Raw genomic sequence first — 20,023 nt, 5'->3', positions numbered from 1 at the left:
CCTTGTGCCGTATGAAAGGCGGAGATTGCTTTTCCTGTGGCTGAACACTGCCTCTTAGTGGCAATCTTCAGCGCTTTCAGAGGCTAAGCTTTACAAAATGATTGGGTTTATTTCAGAATTGTTGTCCATGGTTCCCTGTTTGCAGCTGAGAATGTGTCAGGTTTTTAAAACAGAATCAGTTGTGACACAAAAAATGTGGGTCTGGGCATTTGTTCTTCCCTCTCCTCATCAGTTGCGTACGTCCTTCATGTATGAATTCAAGGGGCGCGAGCAGTAAGCAGAAAGTCAAATGGCTAGGAGAGGAAATTGAGTGTACTCTGTTTGTCAGAAAAGGGTAGGGTTTTCTGGGTTTTGTAATGCTTTTTATCGCTCTCATTTCTTCCTACAAAACTATATGGGCATGTATCTTATTAGCCTCACAATAAAAATAAAGCCCTCAGTCATAGTGGAAATATAAGCTCACCAATGCTCCAGATGACTTTTCAGTTATTTCTGGAGATATTCTTTATTTCAAGGGTAATTGTAGCAGCACTTACCTAATGGGTGGCATGGCTTTACAGGGCCTTGATTCTCAGTGTCATAGTCATTAAATACTCAGATGTGAACTCAGCAGTTGGAGTTCTGATAGGAGTCTTGATTTTTTTATAAAGGAAACTTCTGTCCACTCTGTGACAAATGCTATGATGACGATGACTATGAGAGCAAGATGATGCAGTGTGGGAAATGTGATCGCTGGGTTCACTCCAAATGTGAAAACCTTTCAGGTGAGACGGTCTTAGTCTTAGTTTTCTGCCCCCTTGTAATGAGAGCTGTTAGGGTTTTGGGTTGGTCTAATCCAGGTAGTCAACCAACGCAACCACTTTTTTGGGATTTCCGCAATTTTAGTACCTGAATTGAACCGGCGTCTTTTGTGGGCTGTGCAAAAAACCACAAAAATGATCATCTCCATGCAGCTGAATCACATTTACTTGTAACAGGTGTTTGCACATTTTGAGGGCTTCTTCGCAAACTACCTGGTGTGCTGTCACTGTAGCAGATCTGCACAATGTTTCTTGATGGCAGAGTCAGATTTACCTAGGCAGAATGTGTAGTGTGTAGAGTAGTTTCTCTTCCTCCCCCCCCCCTCCTCCCCCCCAGCAGCACCCATAGTTCAGCCGTCCAGACTCATGTTTGCCACTTCTTTGTCACCAGATGAGATGTACGAGATCCTTTCTAACCTGCCTGAGAGCGTGGCATACACGTGCATTAACTGCACGGAGCAGCACCCTGCAGAATGGCGACTGGCATTGGAAAAGGAACTGCAGGTTTCTCTGAAGCAGGTTCTGACAGCCCTGTTAAATTCCAGGACCACAAGTCACTTGCTGCGTTACAGACAGGTGAGCTTGTGACTGCAGAATGAGTCCCATTTTTGCCCTGTTCTTGCCAGTGGCTTGCGTTCTGGTTGTGGTTCATGTCTTATTTTGGGTGACTTACTGTACTTGATAAATCATAGTGCACGTGATTTCAGTTTTTCTTACTTTTGTAGGTTTCCCCACGAAATACCAAAGATCAGTGACTTCTACAGTGTGCACGATTAGTGGATGATAGATCTCCCTTTTAGAGAGAGGGCAAATTTGAGATCATCGCTGCTGAGGAAGGAGATTTTTTGTGCTTGAAGTACTTGCTTGGGAAGTTGTCTGACTTGAGGACAAGAATTGGGATCACCAGTGTTAATTACTTAGCCCCTTTGGTGCGAACAACCTTTTTCCTGCTGTCCATACTAAAAAGTATTAAGTTATTAAAAATAAAATAAAAATTGTTGTATGTGAGACGGATTCCTGACGCCCGCTTCTAAGAAGTTGGGGCTTGTTGTCACCTCTTAGGTTCAGTTCAAAAAATGTTCACAGTCACTTGAAGCTCTGCAGCCAACTTGCATTCCTGTTCAATGCCAGTATGTGCCTGTTTTTTGCCTGGTTCTTTGGCAGTCTTCCTTTTGTGCATAATATTGTTCAGCTGCCTTTTAAAGAAGTGAAAGGATAGTGAAATATCAGAGCTTCTAATGTATGCTCATTTTCTTACTCGAAGTGATAGTTCTGGGACTGCATCACAGCCAAGTAGAAATTAAGTCTCCTGAGTTGTGTCCCTACTTGGCTGCCCACTCAATGTGTCACCCAAGGTGCAGCTCTTCACCATGCGTTGCCCCTTTTGGTCCTTCTGTAAAATGGAGTGCACCCCACCACACAGGATACCACTTTGAAGAGTGACATTATGCCAGGAAAAATATTTCATAAACTTATGTAGATTTCATAGGCGTTAGGGCTGGAAGGGCCCTCGTAAGATGATCGGGTCCAGCCCCCCGCCCAAGGGGCAGCAAGTCAGCTAGGGTCAAAGCGTCCCGGCAAGATAAGCATTCAGGTGTTTCTTGAAAGCGTCCAGAGTAGGTGCTTGCACCGCCTCTGAAAGGAGGCTATTTCAGGCCTTGCGAGCTCGGACAGTAAAGAAGCTTTTCCTTTACGTCCAGCGTGAAACGGTCTCGGAGGAGCTTGTGACGGTTGGACCTTGTCATGCCCTGGGGTGCTCTGGTGGATGCTCTTGTCATTCCTTGGGGTGCTCTGGCCAGATGCTGAAACATTTGGATGCTTATTTGAAGGCTGTGGTGTTCAGTGGCACGGTTTTGTGTGGTCAGATTTCTAAAGAATCTGAAGAACTGATCCGATTGTTGTAAACGTACCTGTGACTTGCATGTGTGCAGCAGAATAGGTGAAGACTTCTGCTTCTGATGCACAGACCAGGCTCCTGTCTTAAGTAGTCAGTCAGTATTAGGCACTGCCCAGGAAGAGGTGAGAAGCAGGAAGATGTGCGAGCCGGGAAAAAACTTCAGACTATACTGGTGAAATAGCAAGGAAAATTGCTGTTACAGCACATCTGTTTAGCTCAGCATTGATTAATTTTGGTGTTGGTTGGTTTGTTTATTATTTTTTACTATTTACCAAAAAAAAAAGAGGACACATGTTTCCCAGGGTTAGAGGCCAGCACCAGTAAGCTGGTAAAAATCTTAAGGTTCTTTTGTTTGGTTTTTTTTGGAGGTGAGCTCAGAAGTTTGCCCATTGAACCTCTTGTATTTTAGACTAATGTCATCCACATCTGTGCAGAGGAACAGTGCGTTCAAGCGTGACGTTATTCACTAAAGGCAGAATGTTGTCCTCTTCTGTTTGTTAACAGGCAGCCAAACCACCTGATTTAAATCCTGAGACGGAAGAGAGCATACCGTCCAGAAGTTCTCCTGAAGGCCCAGATCCTCCTGTCCTAACGGAGGTCAGCAAACAGGAAGAGCAGCAGCCTCTGGACCTAGAAGGAGTAAAAAGAAAAATGGATCAAGGCGGTTACACTTCTGTGGTACGTAACCTCATTCGTCTTACAGCGGCTCAATTGTAAACCCTACGTGTTATAAAATAGTTGGTTACATGCTGAAGTCTTCTCTTGTGAAGAGGGGGTCTGGGTTTACAAGCAGTAGTTTCAGTGCTACTACCAACCTGCCAGTAACGATATTCCTTTGTTGTCGGTTCTTCTCTGCTGAGCAGGTATTTTGGCCAAAGTAACTACAGATCCTGTGAAAAGTTGTACCAAAGGCTGAGGAGCTGGGGAGAGGTTATGGCAAATGTGCCTCATCAATTAAGTTGCACCGCCAGTTAATTGGCCAGACTGTTTGAGGTATAAGCAGTGTAGGGCTCTGGCTGATGTCTTTTAGTTAGTTGCAGGGGATTTGCGTGTAGGCTAAGCATAGGGCCTGGCCCAAGTATATGGAAGAGTAATTTGCTGATATGACAGATGTGTATGTTTTCTCGCAGTTGGAATTCAGTGATGATATTGTGAAGATTATTCAAGCAGCCATTAATTCAGATGGAGGGCAGCCAGAAATTAAAAAAGCCAACAGCATGGTCAAGTCCTTCTTTATTCGGGTGAGCAAGATGACGGTTAATTTTTAAATGGTGCATTATGTCATAGACATGGTAAAAAAAAAAACAAAAAACCAAAAAAACAAAAAAACCCCCTTTCAGTCCCTAATTTCTGATGGTTCTGCCCTTTATGGTGCCTTTGAGTTCAGTGTACTCCTGAGCATTTAGCATTGCTTGGCTGTCTCTGGAAAATAAGTAAAAGACTTCGGCAGTTTTCTTAAGGTTAAGAGCTTATTCTGACTAGCCTGAAATCTGCACATCTGCAGTGGATCTTGGATAAATGTCCTTGCCCTTTTTGTGTATGTTTTGTAACATTTCTAATCGAGCGTTGTTTTTTATCTTCAGCAAATGGAGCGTGTTTTTCCATGGTTCAGTGTAAAAAAGTCCAGGTTTTGGGAGCCAAATAAAGTAACAAGCAAGTAAGTAACTCTTCTATAACAAGTAGCAGTACCTGCAGCGATTGGCAGCTGTTCAGACAAAAAAAAAAAAAAAAAAAAAAAAGAGGTTCTGCTACTGCTAATTAAAATAGTAAGCAGATTCCTGTGCTCATGCATGTTTTGTGGTTCCGAAACGGAGGGAATAAAAGCAGGATCTGAAACCTGGTGTAGAGGGTGTTGGCTATTTGTGAGCCAGTCTCTGTCTAGCGTTGCTTGCATTCTGGTTATGGATTATCTCAAAGGACACTGCAGCGCAAGCCTTGAAGCATGCCTGACGGGGTGCAATGCCTGTTTGAGAAGTTAGGATTTGCACGAATGTGGAAGTGAACAGTTCTGGATGCTGAATGTGGATGTGCTAGTTGGCAGCTCCCAGATGTGTCCAGGCTTCACAGTTGACTTGTTTTATTTCCAGCAGTGGGATGCTGCCAAATGCAGTGCTTCCCCCTTCGCTTGACCATAACTACGCTCAGTGGCAGGAGCGTGAGGAGCACAATCGCACTGAACAGCCCCCTTTGATGAAGAAAATTATTCCTGCTCCAAAACCCAAAGGGCCTGGAGAACCAGATTCACCAACTCCTCTGCATCCTCCTACACCACCTATCTCTAGTAAGAAAACAGCTTCTGGCAGAGTTGGCCCTAAACCCAGTATGTCACTTGGCTACCCAAGGCAGGTCTTTATTAATTCTCCAGAGCAATGTGGATGCATTTATTCCTTTGGGCAATCTTTAAATGGTTCCATGGTGTCTTGTTAATCTAGAGTTTATCAAGTCAGTCGGGATAAGTGTAGCTTTGACAGAGCTACTTGAGCTACACCCAGGGTCCCCTTCAGATCTGTTCAGATACACTGGGCACAAAGGAATATGAGAAAAAGGCAGCAGGACAGGCTGCAGAGGAGGGAGGCAGGGACAGGATATGGCAGGCAGCATGAAGCTGCAGGTTTTGGATGGAGACAGCAGCAGGGAATCCTCTAGGGGTAGTTGGAGCTGCAAGGCTAGAGCCCCAAAATGGGAGCACGGGAAGTTCTGGTGACTGGGGGGGGCGGGGGGCAGGGAGCAGGGCAAAATTCTGGAGTGGGTTTGCCAGAAGAACCAGCTTGCAGGTGGCAATAAGTTGTCTTCCTGTTGCGGATGGATCCTCCCCCCTTTTCTTTTTAAAGCCCATGGAGGAGGAAGAGGTTGAGGAAATGTTGCTTGCCCTGGGGGTGTCTTGCCTCTGCACTGGTCCTTTCTTCTGTCTCTCTTCTGGGTCAGGAAGAGAAAAAACAAGGAAGGAAGTTATCCTGAACTGTTAGTTGGTTGGGATTTCTTCTGCCAAGCTTGAGCCCAGGAATGTTGTACATAACTGTCCCTTCTCCCCAGACAGTGCTCTTTGTAGGCTGTACAGTTTGCCTGACTGAAGTTTCAAAACTTCAGGCTGGTATTTGGAACTGTGTAGGCTGCTCTTTGGCTCTTCTACACTTGTGCATTTAGGACTTGTAAACTGAGAAGTCTTCTAGATAAATATTTCCCTCCCCAGCCTTTTCTCTTTAAAGACCAGTTGCCAGGAATAAACAACATTCTTTCTTTTGGCTGTAAGGCTCTGATAGAAGCAGGGAGGATAGTCCTGAACTTAATCCACCTCCTGATGTGGAAGACAACCGGCAGTGCGCACTCTGTCTGAAGTATGGCGATGATGGTGCTAACGTAAGTACCTAGCATACGTGCCCCTACAGGCTATGTAATAGGAACAGCATTTAACAGCGGATTTTGCTTTGAACCTGGAAGCACAATACAAGCAAGTGATTTGAAGTTCTCTTTGCTTGCAATCCGATATTAAAGTACTGTAGCTTATATTAAGAGAAAAATAATTATGTATTTTGCTCTGGTGTTGGATGTACTGTAGTTCTAATGTCAGCATTTCCCCTTGGCAGTGAGAGAGAGAGATTGCTGCTGTGATAGGAGCTCGTCATATAACATATGTAAAGGAAAGTCTTAAGGAGGTGCACAGATTTTGGATGAAGTGACTGATAATAGTGGGAGGCGCAGGAAAAACCTGTAGGGACAGGAGTTTAATTTCCCTCCTTCATAGAGCGTGTTGCAGATTGTGAACATGTGACCAAGAGGACTCGACCTTTTCAGTCCTCTTTAGTTTGGATCCCTTTTTTAAACTTTGAGATTACTGCTAATTTGCTAGACTTCATTTTTGGGTGGTTTTAAGTCCAGTGAACTCCTGAAATCTTTGTGCTTTGCTGTGCACTACAGAACCTTTGAACAGACTTTCTGTTGCCTGCTGTTCTTTAGGATGCTGGACGTCTCCTCTACATTGGCCAGAACGAGTGGACACATGTGAACTGTGCTTTATGGTCAGCAGAAGTGTTTGAAGATGACGATGGGTCTCTGAAAAATGTACACATGGCGGTGATCAGGGGAAAACAGTTGGTGGGTATAAGCGAAAGGTGCTTAATTAGAGTTGAGAATATGTAGTGTTCAGATTTGAGGTCTGGCTGAAGGATATTTTGTGCGTGTCTCCTCCTGTTGTTCATCTGGTTGCTCCTTTTATGGATTGTAATACAAAGAATAACTTCCCAACATTTTCATTAAGCTAACTGAAAGCATAGGAAAGCTTACTTTTTCTTTCTGAGTTGCTGTAATCTCGTAGTGCAAAAAATAGGGGAAACCAAAAGGTGCTGGTAATGGGAGTGTGTGGGAGTAACACTTTGTGGACTGAGAATTTTTTTTCCCCCAAGGGAATCTCTCACTAACAGATTGTCTGACTCGAGCAATTTAGACACCATAGTTTTATTTTAAAAACACCCATACTTTTGACACGTCTTGTTGCTTAAGTGCTGCACCAAAATGTGTAAGATGTGCAACGGTGCGGTAAAGAATTAGGACTTTCTGGGTTGTCTGTTTGATTTGATGACACTAGTGAGACTTGGATGAGAGACAGAGACTGTGCCTAGATCAAAATTCCAGGTTAGCTGTTTGAGTTGAGAATAAACAGCAGCTGAGCCCAGAAGGATGCTCAGAAAACCAAGTACTGATTAATTATTTTAACATCTTCCTTTCGTGCGCTCATCGCTTTAAGCGTTGGACAATAATAAATAGTTGCATATAATTTTCTGCTCTGATTCCTAGTGGTCATGGAAGGTGGTTAATCTTGTAGTAAATCAGTGGTTGCTTCTCCCTGGAAGAAAGGAAGTGGGAATGGAGGCACTTGTTCAAACTACATTGTGAGACCAGTCTGGCCAAACTTTGGCCATAAATATTGGTATGCGTCAGTGGTGCACAAGCAGTCTAGTTGGGACGAATTGGTCAGCAGTAGGACTGTCATGAATAATCAGTACAGTAGCAGTAGCTGCTCTTGGCAAGGTAGCTGTGTGCAGATTTGTGCAGGCTTTGCTGGTGAATACCTCTGCTCATTGTAAAGGATGAGCAGGATGGCCTTTTGTGGGTTTTGGAGGAGTCTGAATTTACCTAGAAACGTTTGCTTCCTTTTCTCCATCCCTACCCCCCACCTCCTACTCTGAGGTTTCTGGGTGTGAACCTATGTCAATGAATAGTTTACTTAACCAACGTGACCAGGAGTTGGGTCAGGACTCTGAACCCTTCTTCATTCTCTAAAACAAATGAATTGATGGTGGCTGATTTTAAGAGCTCGTTTAGAAACCTTCTAAAATTCCTGTTTTTGGCTCTGCAGAGATGTGAGTTTTGCCAAAAGTCAGGCGCCACAGTGGGCTGCTGCCTTACTTCCTGCACTAGCAACTATCACTTCATGTGCTCCCGAGCCAAAAACTGCGTCTTTCTGGATGATAAGAAGGTGTACTGCCAGCGACACCGCGACTTGATCAAAGGGGAGGTAAGATCATCGTAGGTGCTTTTGCTTCTTAACAGATGAGTGCGAACGGTTTCTTCATGGCTGAGGGCCTGGCAGGACTAGTGGGGAAGGGTAACTAGTGACGGCTAACCACGCTGGGCAGACCAAATCAAGTGTTCATTGAGAGAAGCTGTCTGAACTATACCCAACGTGTGTTTGTGTATCGTGTTGTGTTGTTTGTTTGAATTAACACATTACTGATGGGTTCTTGTTTCAGGTGGTGCCAGAGAATGGGTTTGAGGTTCTTAGAAGAGTTTTTGTGGATTTTGAAGGGATCAGTTTGAGAAGGAAATTTCTTAGTGGCTTGGAGCCAGAGAACATCCACATGATGATTGGTAATGTCTGGGTCTTAGCTGCTGTAATTCCTAATGCAGGAATCTGGTGTCTGCTCTCTCATGGAAACCTTCTGGTCCGTTCTGTCTTAGGTTCAATGACGATAGACTGTTTGGGAATTCTGAACGATCTCTCAGACTGCGAAGACAAGTTGTTTCCCATTGGCTATCAGTAAGTACAAGTGGTTTCATGATCAGGTAGACTTAGGTCTTTGTTGTGGGGAAACTGCCACTGAACTTGACTGAGGTTTCTTTGCGTAAAGCTAATTAAAGACCTTGGGATTAGGCTGAGTACACACCAAGTAGAAGAGGAAGCATTTAGAGCTGCTGAGGGAAGCATAGAGGTTGTCTTCCAGGCTAGTGGAAATACTCGTTATACATTTTTTTTTAAATCTTTTCCAGGTGTTCTAGGGTGTACTGGAGCACAACGGATGCTCGGAAACGCTGTGTGTATACGTGCAAGATAGTGGAATGTCGCCCTCCTGTCGTAGAGCCAGATATCAATAGCACTGTAGAGCATGATGAGAACAGGACAATTGCTCACAGTCCAGCACCACTAACAGGCAAGTCCCTTAAGATACCTTTTAATGGCAGACCATGGTTCAGTGTATTGTGTTTGCAGCTAAATGGCTTGTGACCTTGAGGTTGCATTCTCTGTAGTAGGCTTGGGACCGTCTTAATTTTCAGATGGTCCTATTTCAGATAGGAATGGATGCACAGATCACTTGTTTTTACAGTTATGTGACCTATATCTTTGGGATTTTTAAAAATTATTTGTAACCCTCATGGTTGCATAGGTAACTTTTGAAATCTTGAACCCAGTATAAGGGGCTACAGTAGTGCCTTTGTTTGCAATAATAGTATTGCTGGACTAGCACTGCCAAATTGTGAACTGTTCCGTTTGTCTTGGGCTCTTACCTCTCAAAACCAAAACTGCTCTAAATACCAGTGTTATAAATATCACTGCTGTTCATTTTAGCAGAAGCAGCAAAATAATGTTGCCTCTTCCACGGTTCTAAAATATTTCCCAGAAGGCTACATGCGCTGCAAGTGTCAATTATTCCCTTTTGGAACCTCCACCGTCATCTCTTGGCAGCTTTTACAGTACAGTTGTATTTTGTCAATGCATCGTATTTACAACTACTTAAAACTGCACATGTCTAATGGGAAGTTACATGATTCATTTCATATGCATTTGATTCCTAATCAACAAAAGGCCACCTATCTATTTTGGGCACCTTGAACAAAAGCAAACCAACTGAAGCAGTTAAATTACCAACAGTCCTCAGCAAAACTCCCCTTTTCTCTGGGCTGCTCCCTGTCCAGAAGTCAGCGATTTTTAGATAGAGCACCTTGGCTGTCCTGGCCTAAAATGGGGAGGGTAAGCTCTAGGACAGTGGCCCCCTCACTGAGAACACTGTATTGTCTCAGCGCTCCCATTCAAGTGCCTCTGCTGATCGTACCTCTAGTAGTATTTCCGGAAAGGAGAAAATCTCACAAGTAGGCAGGGCTTTAAGCCAGTTAGGGCTTTATTGGTCCAAATAGCCATTAAAATTCTCCAATTTTTAACTTAAATGCAGACGCTATGGAGTTTCAAGTCTGCTGCATAAGACTGGCACAGAATCCTTTGGGCCTTGCTCCAGAATTTAAGTTCACGTTTCTGAGGAGTACGTGGGGACTTCGATTATAATGCAGATCTTTTAATGGAAATGGAAGAGGGTTGTAGGAGATTGATTTGTTAGTAATTACCATTGGTGCTGGTGGAGCTTTAGAGATCCGTAGAAAGATGAGATCATTGTCCCAGAAGCAGCTTGTGTGGTTAATAGTGAAGCTGCCACATAATGTGTTCATAGCTTTGTTCACTGAGTTTTTTGATTCAAAGGTTTCAGTAGAAGGAGCTTATTTAGAAGGAAGAAAGTGGGCTTTTGCTTTCTTATGGATCATGCGAAATAACAGTATTTTTATATTTTGCTTGGCAAGTGTGCTTTGGTTTGCTTGAGGAAAGGTTGTTGTAGATGCTCCAGCAGACCTCAGCTTTTTAATGGTGACTGTGTTTATGTTTTGTTAAAATCTTGTTCTGCAGTGGAAACTCCACCCAAAGAGAGTCGCAGTACGCCAGAAATTGTAAACCCTCCGTCGCCAGATCGTCCCCAGCATTCTCAGACCTCCAGTTCCTGTTACTATCCTATGATATCAAAGGGTGGCAGGATCAGGACTCCAAGCTATCCCTCAACACAGCGGTCTCCTGGGTCTAGGCCTTTGCCCTCTGCAGGTATTAGGTTGATTTTTCTTCCATTGCTTCTGTATGCGTTACGCTCCGGCTTTTAGAAATTCTTATAGTTCTTTGGTACCAAGTTGACTGTAGAAAAGATTGTGAAAAGTGAGAGTGGATTTGGGATAAGAAGAGATGTTTTGGGGGCAAACAGCATAAATTATCTTTCAGCGGGATGAGGGGGGGAGGAGATGCACCCTTCTTTAGTCCATAAGGTGCAAATCTACCCTATCTTCTACCTTAACTGTGGACAGGCTATCCTTTCTTCTTGCATCAGTCATTCCCCACTTGAGAACTGTTGGAATAATGTTTCACAAAACTGAGGTAATTAATAAGTCCTATAAAAATGTTTTGCAGTCTTTTTGATGGAACTCATAGAAATGCAACTTCTGAAAAAGAAGTCAGACTTATTGACCTTTTTTCCCCAAAGTTAGCTGAAACCGTGTATTGTGTCGTTCCAAGTTCCTTTTCAAATAAAAGCAAAGAGATTAGCCCCCTTGAATTGTCACAGAATTAGGATATCCTGACATGCTGTTATCATGTTTCCAGAGTTAGGCTGTAAATTTTCAGGGACCGTATATTGTAGACAACCGTCAATCCTCTGACTAGGTACAAGAGGCCCAGTCAGGTGCCTGATGAATCTGCTTGTACTGACTCCTGTGGCCATGACACCAAAGCCTTTGGTACGCGTGTCTGGGCAAGAGTGTGGAGGAGTGGGGGCTGCCCTAGATCTACCGTCTCCCCCCGCCCCCCCAAAGGCCAGGGCGAGTCCAGACATTCGTTGCCTGGACGGTTGTCGTGTCTACCAGAGAGCAACAGATGAGAACTGTTGCTGACTGCCTAACGTGTTTCTGTCAGCCTTAGCCTTTCTCCAACTAACGAGTACCCACAGGGCAGGGAGGTCTGCGGTTTTGAGGCGCCCTATACGTGCCGTACTCTGGAGGTTGTAACATTGTGGGTTTTATAAGAGCCACCCTGCCACAAGTACCCCCACCCCGGGCCACCAGGCCCTCCAGTTGGATTTAGTTTACAGTCATAGCCAGGAACAAAATATAGTGTAGCATTAAATCCTACAAAGTTTAATTCGGAAGCTGTGAATGTTGACATCGAGAAATTTTGAGCTGTCAGCTTTGCGTAGGGAATGTGTATACAAAGGGTCTGATGTGGGGGGTGGGTATTTCTTCATTCTAATGTTTTACAGAGCTTACCTAAAGCTTTTGTTAGTTGTATTTCTTGACACACGTGGCTCTGTATTAAACTGAGTTACCTGTATGTGCTGGTCATGTGAAATTCACTGTTTTACTCTTTCCTCTTCAGGGAGCCCTACACCAATGACCCATGAGATTGTAACAGTGGGGGATCCTTTACTGTCCTCTGGACTTAGAAGCATCGGCTCTAGGAGGCACAGTACTTCCTCTTTGTCACAGCAGCAGTCCAAACTCCGAATGATTTCCCCCACCAGAGCTGGGAATACTTACTCCAGACACAGTGTGTCTTCGGTATCTAGCACTGGGTCCTCTTCTGAGCATGAACTGCGTGCAAAAAATACAGACCACTTCACAGGGTCAGTGAATTCAAGTACTCTAGTTCAAAGTAGTCCTACTACTTCTAGCTCCCAGAGAATAGTACCTACGAGTGGAAGTAAAACTTGTCACTTGGATGGATCTCAGTCTTCAGAAATAAAACACACTAGTGGCTCAGACTTGATGCCTAAAACTGTGTCTTCAAAAGGAGAGAAGACAAAAATTTTGAGCTCAAAGGACTCTGATTCTTCAGCTCATAGTTCTGGTTCTGCAGGAAATGCTAAGATGTCCGCTCAAGCACACAGCTCCTCAGGCGTAGAGTTAAACGTTAATAAAGCAGGAACTTTTCAAGAGCCTTCTTCAGGAACATTTTCTGCCAAAGAGACCATGTCCTTTCCATCTTTACATCAGAGAGGCCAAAGGAAAGAGCGCGATCCGCATACAGAACCTGTGCAACTAGAGAAAACTCTGTCAGTCGAAGACACCGATGCAAAGAGCGTGAAGGTGGCGGGAGTGAATAGCAGATCTTCTGCAGCGAGCGAGCAGGTGGCTTCTGCCTGCAGAGAGAAACGACAGAAAGGGAAAAAATTGATGAAAGACGCTTTCAAAGAGAAACATTCCATTAAATCTTTTCCAGACTCGAGTCAAGCAACAGCCAGTGACGAAGGAAGCCTAAAACCAGACTTCAACCAGGTTTTGGCAAATGAACAAATTAGTCAGAGGTTGTGTAATAACGTTTCAGCTGACAAAGCTGGGGAGACTCCACCTGCACAAGGCAACTCTAAAGCTCCTCTGATGCAGGTTGAAGTGGCCTCAAAGGACAGTCAGGCTCCTAGAAAACGCACAGTTAAAGTCACCCTCACTCCCCTCAAGATGGAAAGCGAAAGCCAATCTAAAAATGCACGAAAAGAAAGCGATTCTGAAGCTCAGTCTAAGGGCACAGAACCAGCTGCTTTGGCAGAGCAGTCTTCAGCGCCGGAAACCCCAGGAGACAGCTCTGCAGTGCAGGGAAGTCCCAGCGATGCCCCGGCCCAGGAATCTCAAAATAATTCTTACGAGAATTTGCCTGTCCAGGATAGAAACCTGATTCTTCAGGACGGAACAAAAGCTCAAGAAGACGGCTCCTACAAGCGGCGGTATCCTCGAAGGAGTGCTCGGGCCAGGTCTAACATGTTCTTTGGACTGACCCCTTTGTATGGTGTGAGATCTTACGGAGAGGAAGACATTCCTTTCTACAGCAACTCGACTGGGAAGAAGCGGGGAAAGAGGTCTGCAGAAGGACAGGTAGATGGGGCAGACGACCTGAGTACTTCAGACGAGGATGACTTGTACTATTACAATTTTACCAGGACAGTGGTTTCCTCCAGTGCAGAAGAGAGGCTTGGATCCCACAACTTATTCAGAGAGGAGGAGCAGTGTGGTCTTCCAAAAATCTCCCAGCTAGATGGTGTGGATGATGGAACAGAAAGTGATACGAGTGTTGCAGCAACAACAAGAAAAGTAAATCAAGTGACTAAAAGAAATGGGAAAGAAAATGGAACGGAAAACTTAAAGCTTGATCGAACAGAAGAAACTGGAGAGAAAGTACAAGTCGCCAAGAGCTCGGCTGGCCACAAAACGGATCCAAAGATAGATAATTGCCACCCTGTAAGCAGAGTTAAAGCGCAGGGCCAAGATTCCCTGGAAGCTCAGCTGAGCTCCTTGGATACAGGCCGCAGAGCTCATGCTAGCACGCCCTCCGATAAGAATTTACTGGATACTTTTAACACAGAACTGCTGAAGTCAGACTCCGACAACAACAACAGTGATGACTGCGGAAACATTCTCCCTTCAGACATCATGGACTTTGTGTTAAAGAATACACCGTCTATGCAGGCTTTAGGAGAAAGTCCAGAGTCGTCTTCGTCTGAACTTCTAACGCTGGGGGAAGGGCTAGGTCTCGATAGCAATCGTGGCAAGGACATGGGCTTGTTCGAAGTCTTTTCTCAACAGTTACCGACTGCTGAACCGGTGGATAGTAGCGTTTCTTCTTCTATATCAGCAGAGGAACAGTTTGAGTTGCCTTTAGAACTTCCTTCTGATCTCTCTGTTCTCACTACCCGCAGTCCTACGGTGCCCAGTCAAAATCACAACAGACTTGCTGTAATTTCAGAGCCTTCGCTCTCGTCTTCGGGGGAGAGGTCGATCCTCGCTTTGCCCTCCGCAGAGTCTGGGGAAAAGAGGGTTACGGTCACAGAAAAATCTGCCTCCAGTGAAGGAGATGCAGCTCTGTTAAGCCCAGGAGTAGACCCAAGCCCTGAAGGACACATGACTCCTGATCATTTTATCCAGGGTCACATAGACGCAGAGCATATTGCCAGCCCTCCCTGTGGCCCAGTGGAGCAAGGCCACAGCAGCAACCAGGACTTAACCAGGAACAGCGGGACCCCTGGTATTCAGGTGCCAGTGTCTCCTACTGTTCCTCTGCCAAACCAGAAGTATGTTCCCAATTCCACTGACAGTCCTGGTCCATCACAGATTTCCAATGCTGCAGTACAGACCACCCCACCCCACTTAAAACCAGCCACTGAAAAGCTTCTTGTAGTCAATCAAAATATGCAGCCGCTGTACGTCCTCCAGACTCTTCCCAATGGTGTTACACAAAAAATACAACTGACACCTTCCGTCAGCTCTGCACAGAGTGTGATGGAGACCAGTGCGTCAGTGCTGGGGCCCATGGGAAGTGGGCTTACATTGACTACGGGATTAAATCCCAGTCTACCGTCATCTCAGTCTCTCTTTCCACCCACTAGCAAAGGGCTGCTGCCTATGTCTCATCACCAGCATTTACATCCATTCCCCACTGCCACTCAGAGCAGTTTCCCTCCAAATATTGGCAGTCCTACATCAAGTCTCCTTATTGGTGTACAGCCACCCCCTGATCCACAGCTTTTGGTGTCTGAAGCAAACCAGAGGACCGATCTTGGCACGGCAGCTTCTACGCCAGCTTCTGGCCTTAGTAAGAAAAGGCCAATATCCCGTCTACAGTCACGGAAGAACAAAAAGCTGGCTCCGTCTGGAACCACGTCTGCCATAGCCTCTTCTGATATGGTCTCCAACATGACTTTGATTAATTTTGCTCCCTCCCAACTGTCCAATCACCCGTTAGATTTGGGGACCCTTGGAAACTCAACATCCCATAGAACTGTTCCTAACATAATCAAAAGATCTAAATCTGGAGTCATGTATTTTGAGCAAACATCTTTGCTGCCACAGAGCGTAGGAGCAGCCACTGCTGCTGCAGCAGTTGGCACTTCTCCCAGTGTTATTGGACCAGATACCGGCCACCTCGCGGCAGGGCCGGTGTCAGGACTGGCATCAGGTTCATCAGTACTGAATGTAGTGTCCATGCAGGCCACAGCAGCTCCCGCCAGCGGTGGGTCAGTACCTGGCCACGTTCTGGGACAAGGTTCGGTAACTTTAACGAGCCCTGGGTTGCTGGGAGACCTTGGGTCAATAAGCAATCTCTTGATCAAAGCCAGTCAGCAAAGCCTTGGTCTTCAGGAGCAGCACATGGCTTTGCCGCCAGGCTCTGGGATGTTTTCACAGCTGGGGACATCACAAACTCCATCCACAGCAGCAATGACAGCTGCGTCAAGCATATGTGTGCTGCCTTCAGCACAGACTTTGGGCATGACAGTTGCTCCGTCATCCACAGATCCAGAAGGCTCTTACCAGCTTCAGCATATGACACAACTTTTAGCTAGCAAAACTGGGATTGCCTCCTCCCAGCTGGACCTCAGCTCTGCGTCTGCAACTCAGTTGTCGAGCTTTCCTCAGCTGGTGGACATGCCTAACAACACCGGACCTGAGCAAAACCAGGTTTCCACATCTGTGATGCATGCCAGTTCAGCGTCTCCTGGAGGCTCCCCATCATCTGGCCAGCAGTCTGCAAGTAGCTCGGTGCTTGGCCTCACAAAAACAAAGCCAAAAATCAAGCGAATTCAACCATCCTTAGACAAAGGAAATGGAAAGAAGCACAAAACTTCTCACATGTGGACCAGTTCCTCTGAAGTACACGTTCCAGACAGAGGGACCAATGACATACCACAGGTCTCAGCTACAGGGTAAGAGAAATGCTGGTTTTGTTTTATTCTTGAAGTAGCAAGAAGATTCTTTGATGTAGAAGCAAAAAGAGTTGGCTTTCCCCGCCTGGTTCTTGTGCCACAAGCTTCTCTCTCGGCTTCTCTTAGTAAATCCTTCGGTAGTGGTAGTTTCTAGTATGGAGTCTGCCATGAATGGGAAAAGAGATGCCTAAAGAAATCAGCGCTAGGACTTTGCCAGGCAGAACTCTTAAGGCATCCGAGATTGGAAGTCACGGTTAGCCCTGACAATATATTATTCTTGGTGGTGCTTTATCTGAGAGGAAGAAAGTTTTGCCATAAGCTCTTCGCAGACCAGGAAGAGCTAGCAGTCTAGCCATTGCTGCAGCAGCACCTGTTGCACCACCCAGCTTGAGAACCACGGTTCTAGGATGTTGTTTTAAGAAGTCCTGGGCTGCTGAACGTACCTGCTGCTTGGAGTAAACCGTACGGCTGAGTCTCTAGCCCCTTGGGGTCCTATAGGAGATCCCGTGGTACTTCTGGCGAGTGTAGGAGGGTTGCAGCATCCCAGCTGAACCCATTAGGAATATTGCATCCTGCTTTCCTGAATTCTTTTGCCCTTTCAAATGGATGTGGGATTAGTTACACCCTTAACTGCTGGGTAGTGTTGCTCTTTGCTGGAAAATTAGTGCCGTGTTTTGTGTAGAAATGTCTTTTGGTCAAGTGGTCTCCAAAAATAGAATTGTAAAATGTTTAAGATTCTTTCAGTGCTATTGTTCTGTCCTCTTATTTTCCATCTCTCACGAACAGGAATTGAAAATAATGCAATGGAAGTGTAGTACTCTTTGTAGGAAAGTCGCTGCAGTATTTTGGTACCTAACTGAACTGCTGAAGGTACATTTAGGGACCAAGAGATGTGGATTAAGATTTTTTTTTAATTTATTTAAGGGCTTTAAGCTGTAGTCCCCCCATGCTGGCAATGGCGTACTAAGCAGACGAGTGCATGCATGAGGCTTGTCATCAAGGCCACCAGAAATGTAGTGCGATCCTGTAATTCTTGGGAGCTGCCCAAAAGAACTGTTGGTGTTAGTGCTACTGAATGCCCCTCTTACCCTGATCGGTTAGCGGCTGCGGACACATGTTCAGTTGAAATGTTCCAGAATGTCGCTAACTGGCAACCAGTGTCCGTGCCTTGAATTTTTAGTGTCATACAGTTGATCTGTTTTGCAGAGCAGTTGATCCAGAATTTATAAAGAAAGGGAACTTAGAACTAAAAAAACCTGCTTTTCTTCCCATAATCAGTCTTCATCCATATTATCCAGTTAAGTGTTTTTGGTGGCTGTGCCAATATATAATCGTGAATGCAGTCACCCCTTGGCTTTATGCACGTGGTTATTCGTTGTGCTTGTATCTCGTCCTGTCCTGCCAGCACTGCATTTTTGAAGCACAGGTCTTGAGTTCTGCTCTCAAACCTTAGAAGTAGGATCTGTTTCCTGGCCACACAGGAACATTTGTTCTTATTTCTGTTGTTTGCTGAAATGTTGACTCGCTTGTGGGAACTCCCAGAGGAGCCATTGTGACTAAAGTATCTTCAGTCTCGTTTATGATGCATGCTGCTTGCCCGGTCTTTCAAATGACCCTAAATCTTTGTTGCAGGGCTCCTGCAGCGAAAACGGACATGCAGGATTCAGCAAACGTAGACCAGCCGCCGCAAAAACAGTGCGGGCAGCCGACAGGGTAAGCAGAAAGCAGACCTTTTGCTGGTTTGTCTTCAGCATTTTGAAAACACATCCGACTCTTTTTCCCACCTTGTGTATGGTTTAACTAAAATGCATCGGGAGCTTTCAGTCTGGAATGTCTAGTCACTCTTTATCCCAATGCCAAACCCTTTGTTAGTCTGGCAGGAAGATAATTTAACTTGATGCACAACAGCAACATGTGCCTCGGAAATGCCAGTGAAAAATGCACTTTCACTTGAGCTGATTTGCTTCTTGAATATTCACTTCAGGACTAAATTCCTTAAAAAAAACAAAAAAACCCCCCCCTCACAATACACACACATTTGCCTATCTGTTTTGTTTTGTGGATATACTTTTAGGGCTGTTAAAAGCGATCAGATGAGCAGTCTTAAAAATCCCAAATCCTTAATTTACAGAGCAGGGACAGCAGCACAAGCCTTCTTGTGCAGCCAGGTATCTTCAGTCTCTTGCAGTCTAGAGAGGAGTTTAGTGTCCATGATCCGTTCAGTCCTTGGCTCCTCTGCTATTTAAAGGGAACCAGTCTGTTGTGGGTTTTGTCAGGTGAGCCCTTCCCCTCCCTGGGACTTAATGACATGTGTCACAGGTTTTTGTTAATCTGCTCCCAATCCTATAGTGGTAACATTTATCGGTGTCTTAGTTAGTAGGTATACTTAAATGGACACTTAGGAACTTGTGGCTGAAAACTGTAGGCCTGGTTCCTTACTGGTGCTGTTCTAGGTTTAAATTGGCGCAAAGCTTTGTCTTGATTAATACGTGAATGAGAGACACGTGACTGGGTAGTATCCCGGAGTGGACGCAGGAGACTGCGTCGATGGTCCCAGCGCTTGAGTGCTGCTTTGTAGTGCGGGGAGTCTTGATTCGCAGTGGCTGATCGCAGCGGGCAGTGACTTGAGGATGGATCTTCCCAGTGAATGCTGTAGTTTGGAGTTGATTGCTGCATGGTAGGCTAGTGTATGCCTGATGATACGGAATGGTGATCTGAATCCTTTCTGCCAATTACAGTAGTACACGCACAGGCCCAAGATCATTGTGTCAAAATTAGCTTGGGAAAAAGTAGCCTTTCTTTTCCGTGAGTGTACTCTTTTGTGCCATGTGGTTCATTGTGGCCTTGTGCTGGCAATTTCTCCCCCCTGTCAGTACCTTTATAAACATCTACAGACGAGGAGAAAAACTTCCGAAAATATTTTGCGCGCAAATATTATTTAAAGAGTTCCCCTTCATAAAACAAACTTGGAACAGGAATAAGGAAGGAGCCTTTGATCAGAATCTGGCCTTGTTCCTAACTGAGTCTGTTTTTAAAAAGTTGGAGTTAGCATTCCTCTTTAAACAACACGCATGTAGTTAGAACTGGCTTGGGCACAGAAAAGCAGTAGCTGCCTTCTGCAGGGTGGGGTATTGTCAAGCTTTATGTATTTCATTTTTCCCCTCCTTTTCCTCTTTCCCCAAGGCAAATGGCAGTCCTTCCGGAATCGCAGTCTGTGCAGAATACAGCAAATGAACAGGAAAATGCAGGTATGTCGTACCTTCCAAACGTGCTGTGTTCTGGCAGCCTCTTCTTGTATTGGGTTACAGGGAACAGCTTACAGACTTGACCTCTCTTCAGAGAGCGCTTGAGCTGCTGTTTTATGAGTTTTGGAAGGAGGCACGTTCTGTTCAGAGCAATGAATGTGACATGTTTGCTAGATTGTAGTAGTTTCTGGATTGAAACTCCTGTGTACAATCCAGGCTTGAAGCCATGCTTCTTGTGAGGCAAATCTCACAAGTGCAGGAAATGAGAGCTCCAGGACAGCTAAAAATTAAAAAAAAAAAAAAAAAAAAAAAAAAAAA

At 45.1% G+C, this 20,023-nt stretch overlaps 1 protein-coding gene across 5 annotated transcripts in view; it reads left to right on the top strand.

The window, feature by feature from the left end:
* The window catches only part of KMT2A (lysine methyltransferase 2A), a 41,680-nt gene that overhangs the window by 15,477 nt on the left and 6,180 nt on the right, over positions 1-20,023 (top strand). For 4 of the 5 annotated variants that reach the window (XR_002102498.1, XM_019543065.1, XM_019543066.1 and 1 more), the window contains exons 13-28: positions 651-764; positions 1,192-1,376; positions 3,202-3,375; positions 3,828-3,938; positions 4,281-4,354; positions 4,785-4,978; positions 5,948-6,054; positions 6,652-6,789; positions 8,051-8,209; positions 8,445-8,562; positions 8,653-8,731; positions 8,962-9,122; positions 10,643-10,831; positions 12,149-16,460; positions 18,093-18,173; positions 19,644-19,708. Coding sequence is in view for 4 of the 5 variants with exons in the window: in XM_019543065.1 (XP_019398610.1) it covers positions 651-764; positions 1,192-1,376; positions 3,202-3,375; positions 3,828-3,938; positions 4,281-4,354; positions 4,785-4,978; positions 5,948-6,054; positions 6,652-6,789; positions 8,051-8,209; positions 8,445-8,562; positions 8,653-8,731; positions 8,962-9,122; positions 10,643-10,831; positions 12,149-16,460; positions 18,093-18,173; positions 19,644-19,708 (6,261 nt within the window). In the remaining variant the exon portion in view is untranslated. The remainder of the gene's footprint in view (positions 1-650; positions 765-1,191; positions 1,377-3,201; positions 3,376-3,827; positions 3,939-4,280; positions 4,355-4,784; positions 4,979-5,947; positions 6,055-6,651; positions 6,790-8,050; positions 8,210-8,444; positions 8,563-8,652; positions 8,732-8,961; positions 9,123-10,642; positions 10,832-12,148; positions 16,461-18,092; positions 18,174-19,643; positions 19,709-20,023) is intronic. The other variant, XM_019543068.1, reaches the window with a different exon arrangement.

This window comes from Crocodylus porosus, unplaced genomic scaffold (genome assembly GCF_001723895.1).
Source record: "Crocodylus porosus isolate Cpor-Errol unplaced genomic scaffold, CroPor_comp1, whole genome shotgun sequence".
Classification (NCBI taxonomy): domain Eukaryota; kingdom Metazoa; phylum Chordata; order Crocodylia; family Crocodylidae; genus Crocodylus; species Crocodylus porosus.
This window is presented reverse-complemented; position numbering and strand designations above follow the sequence as displayed.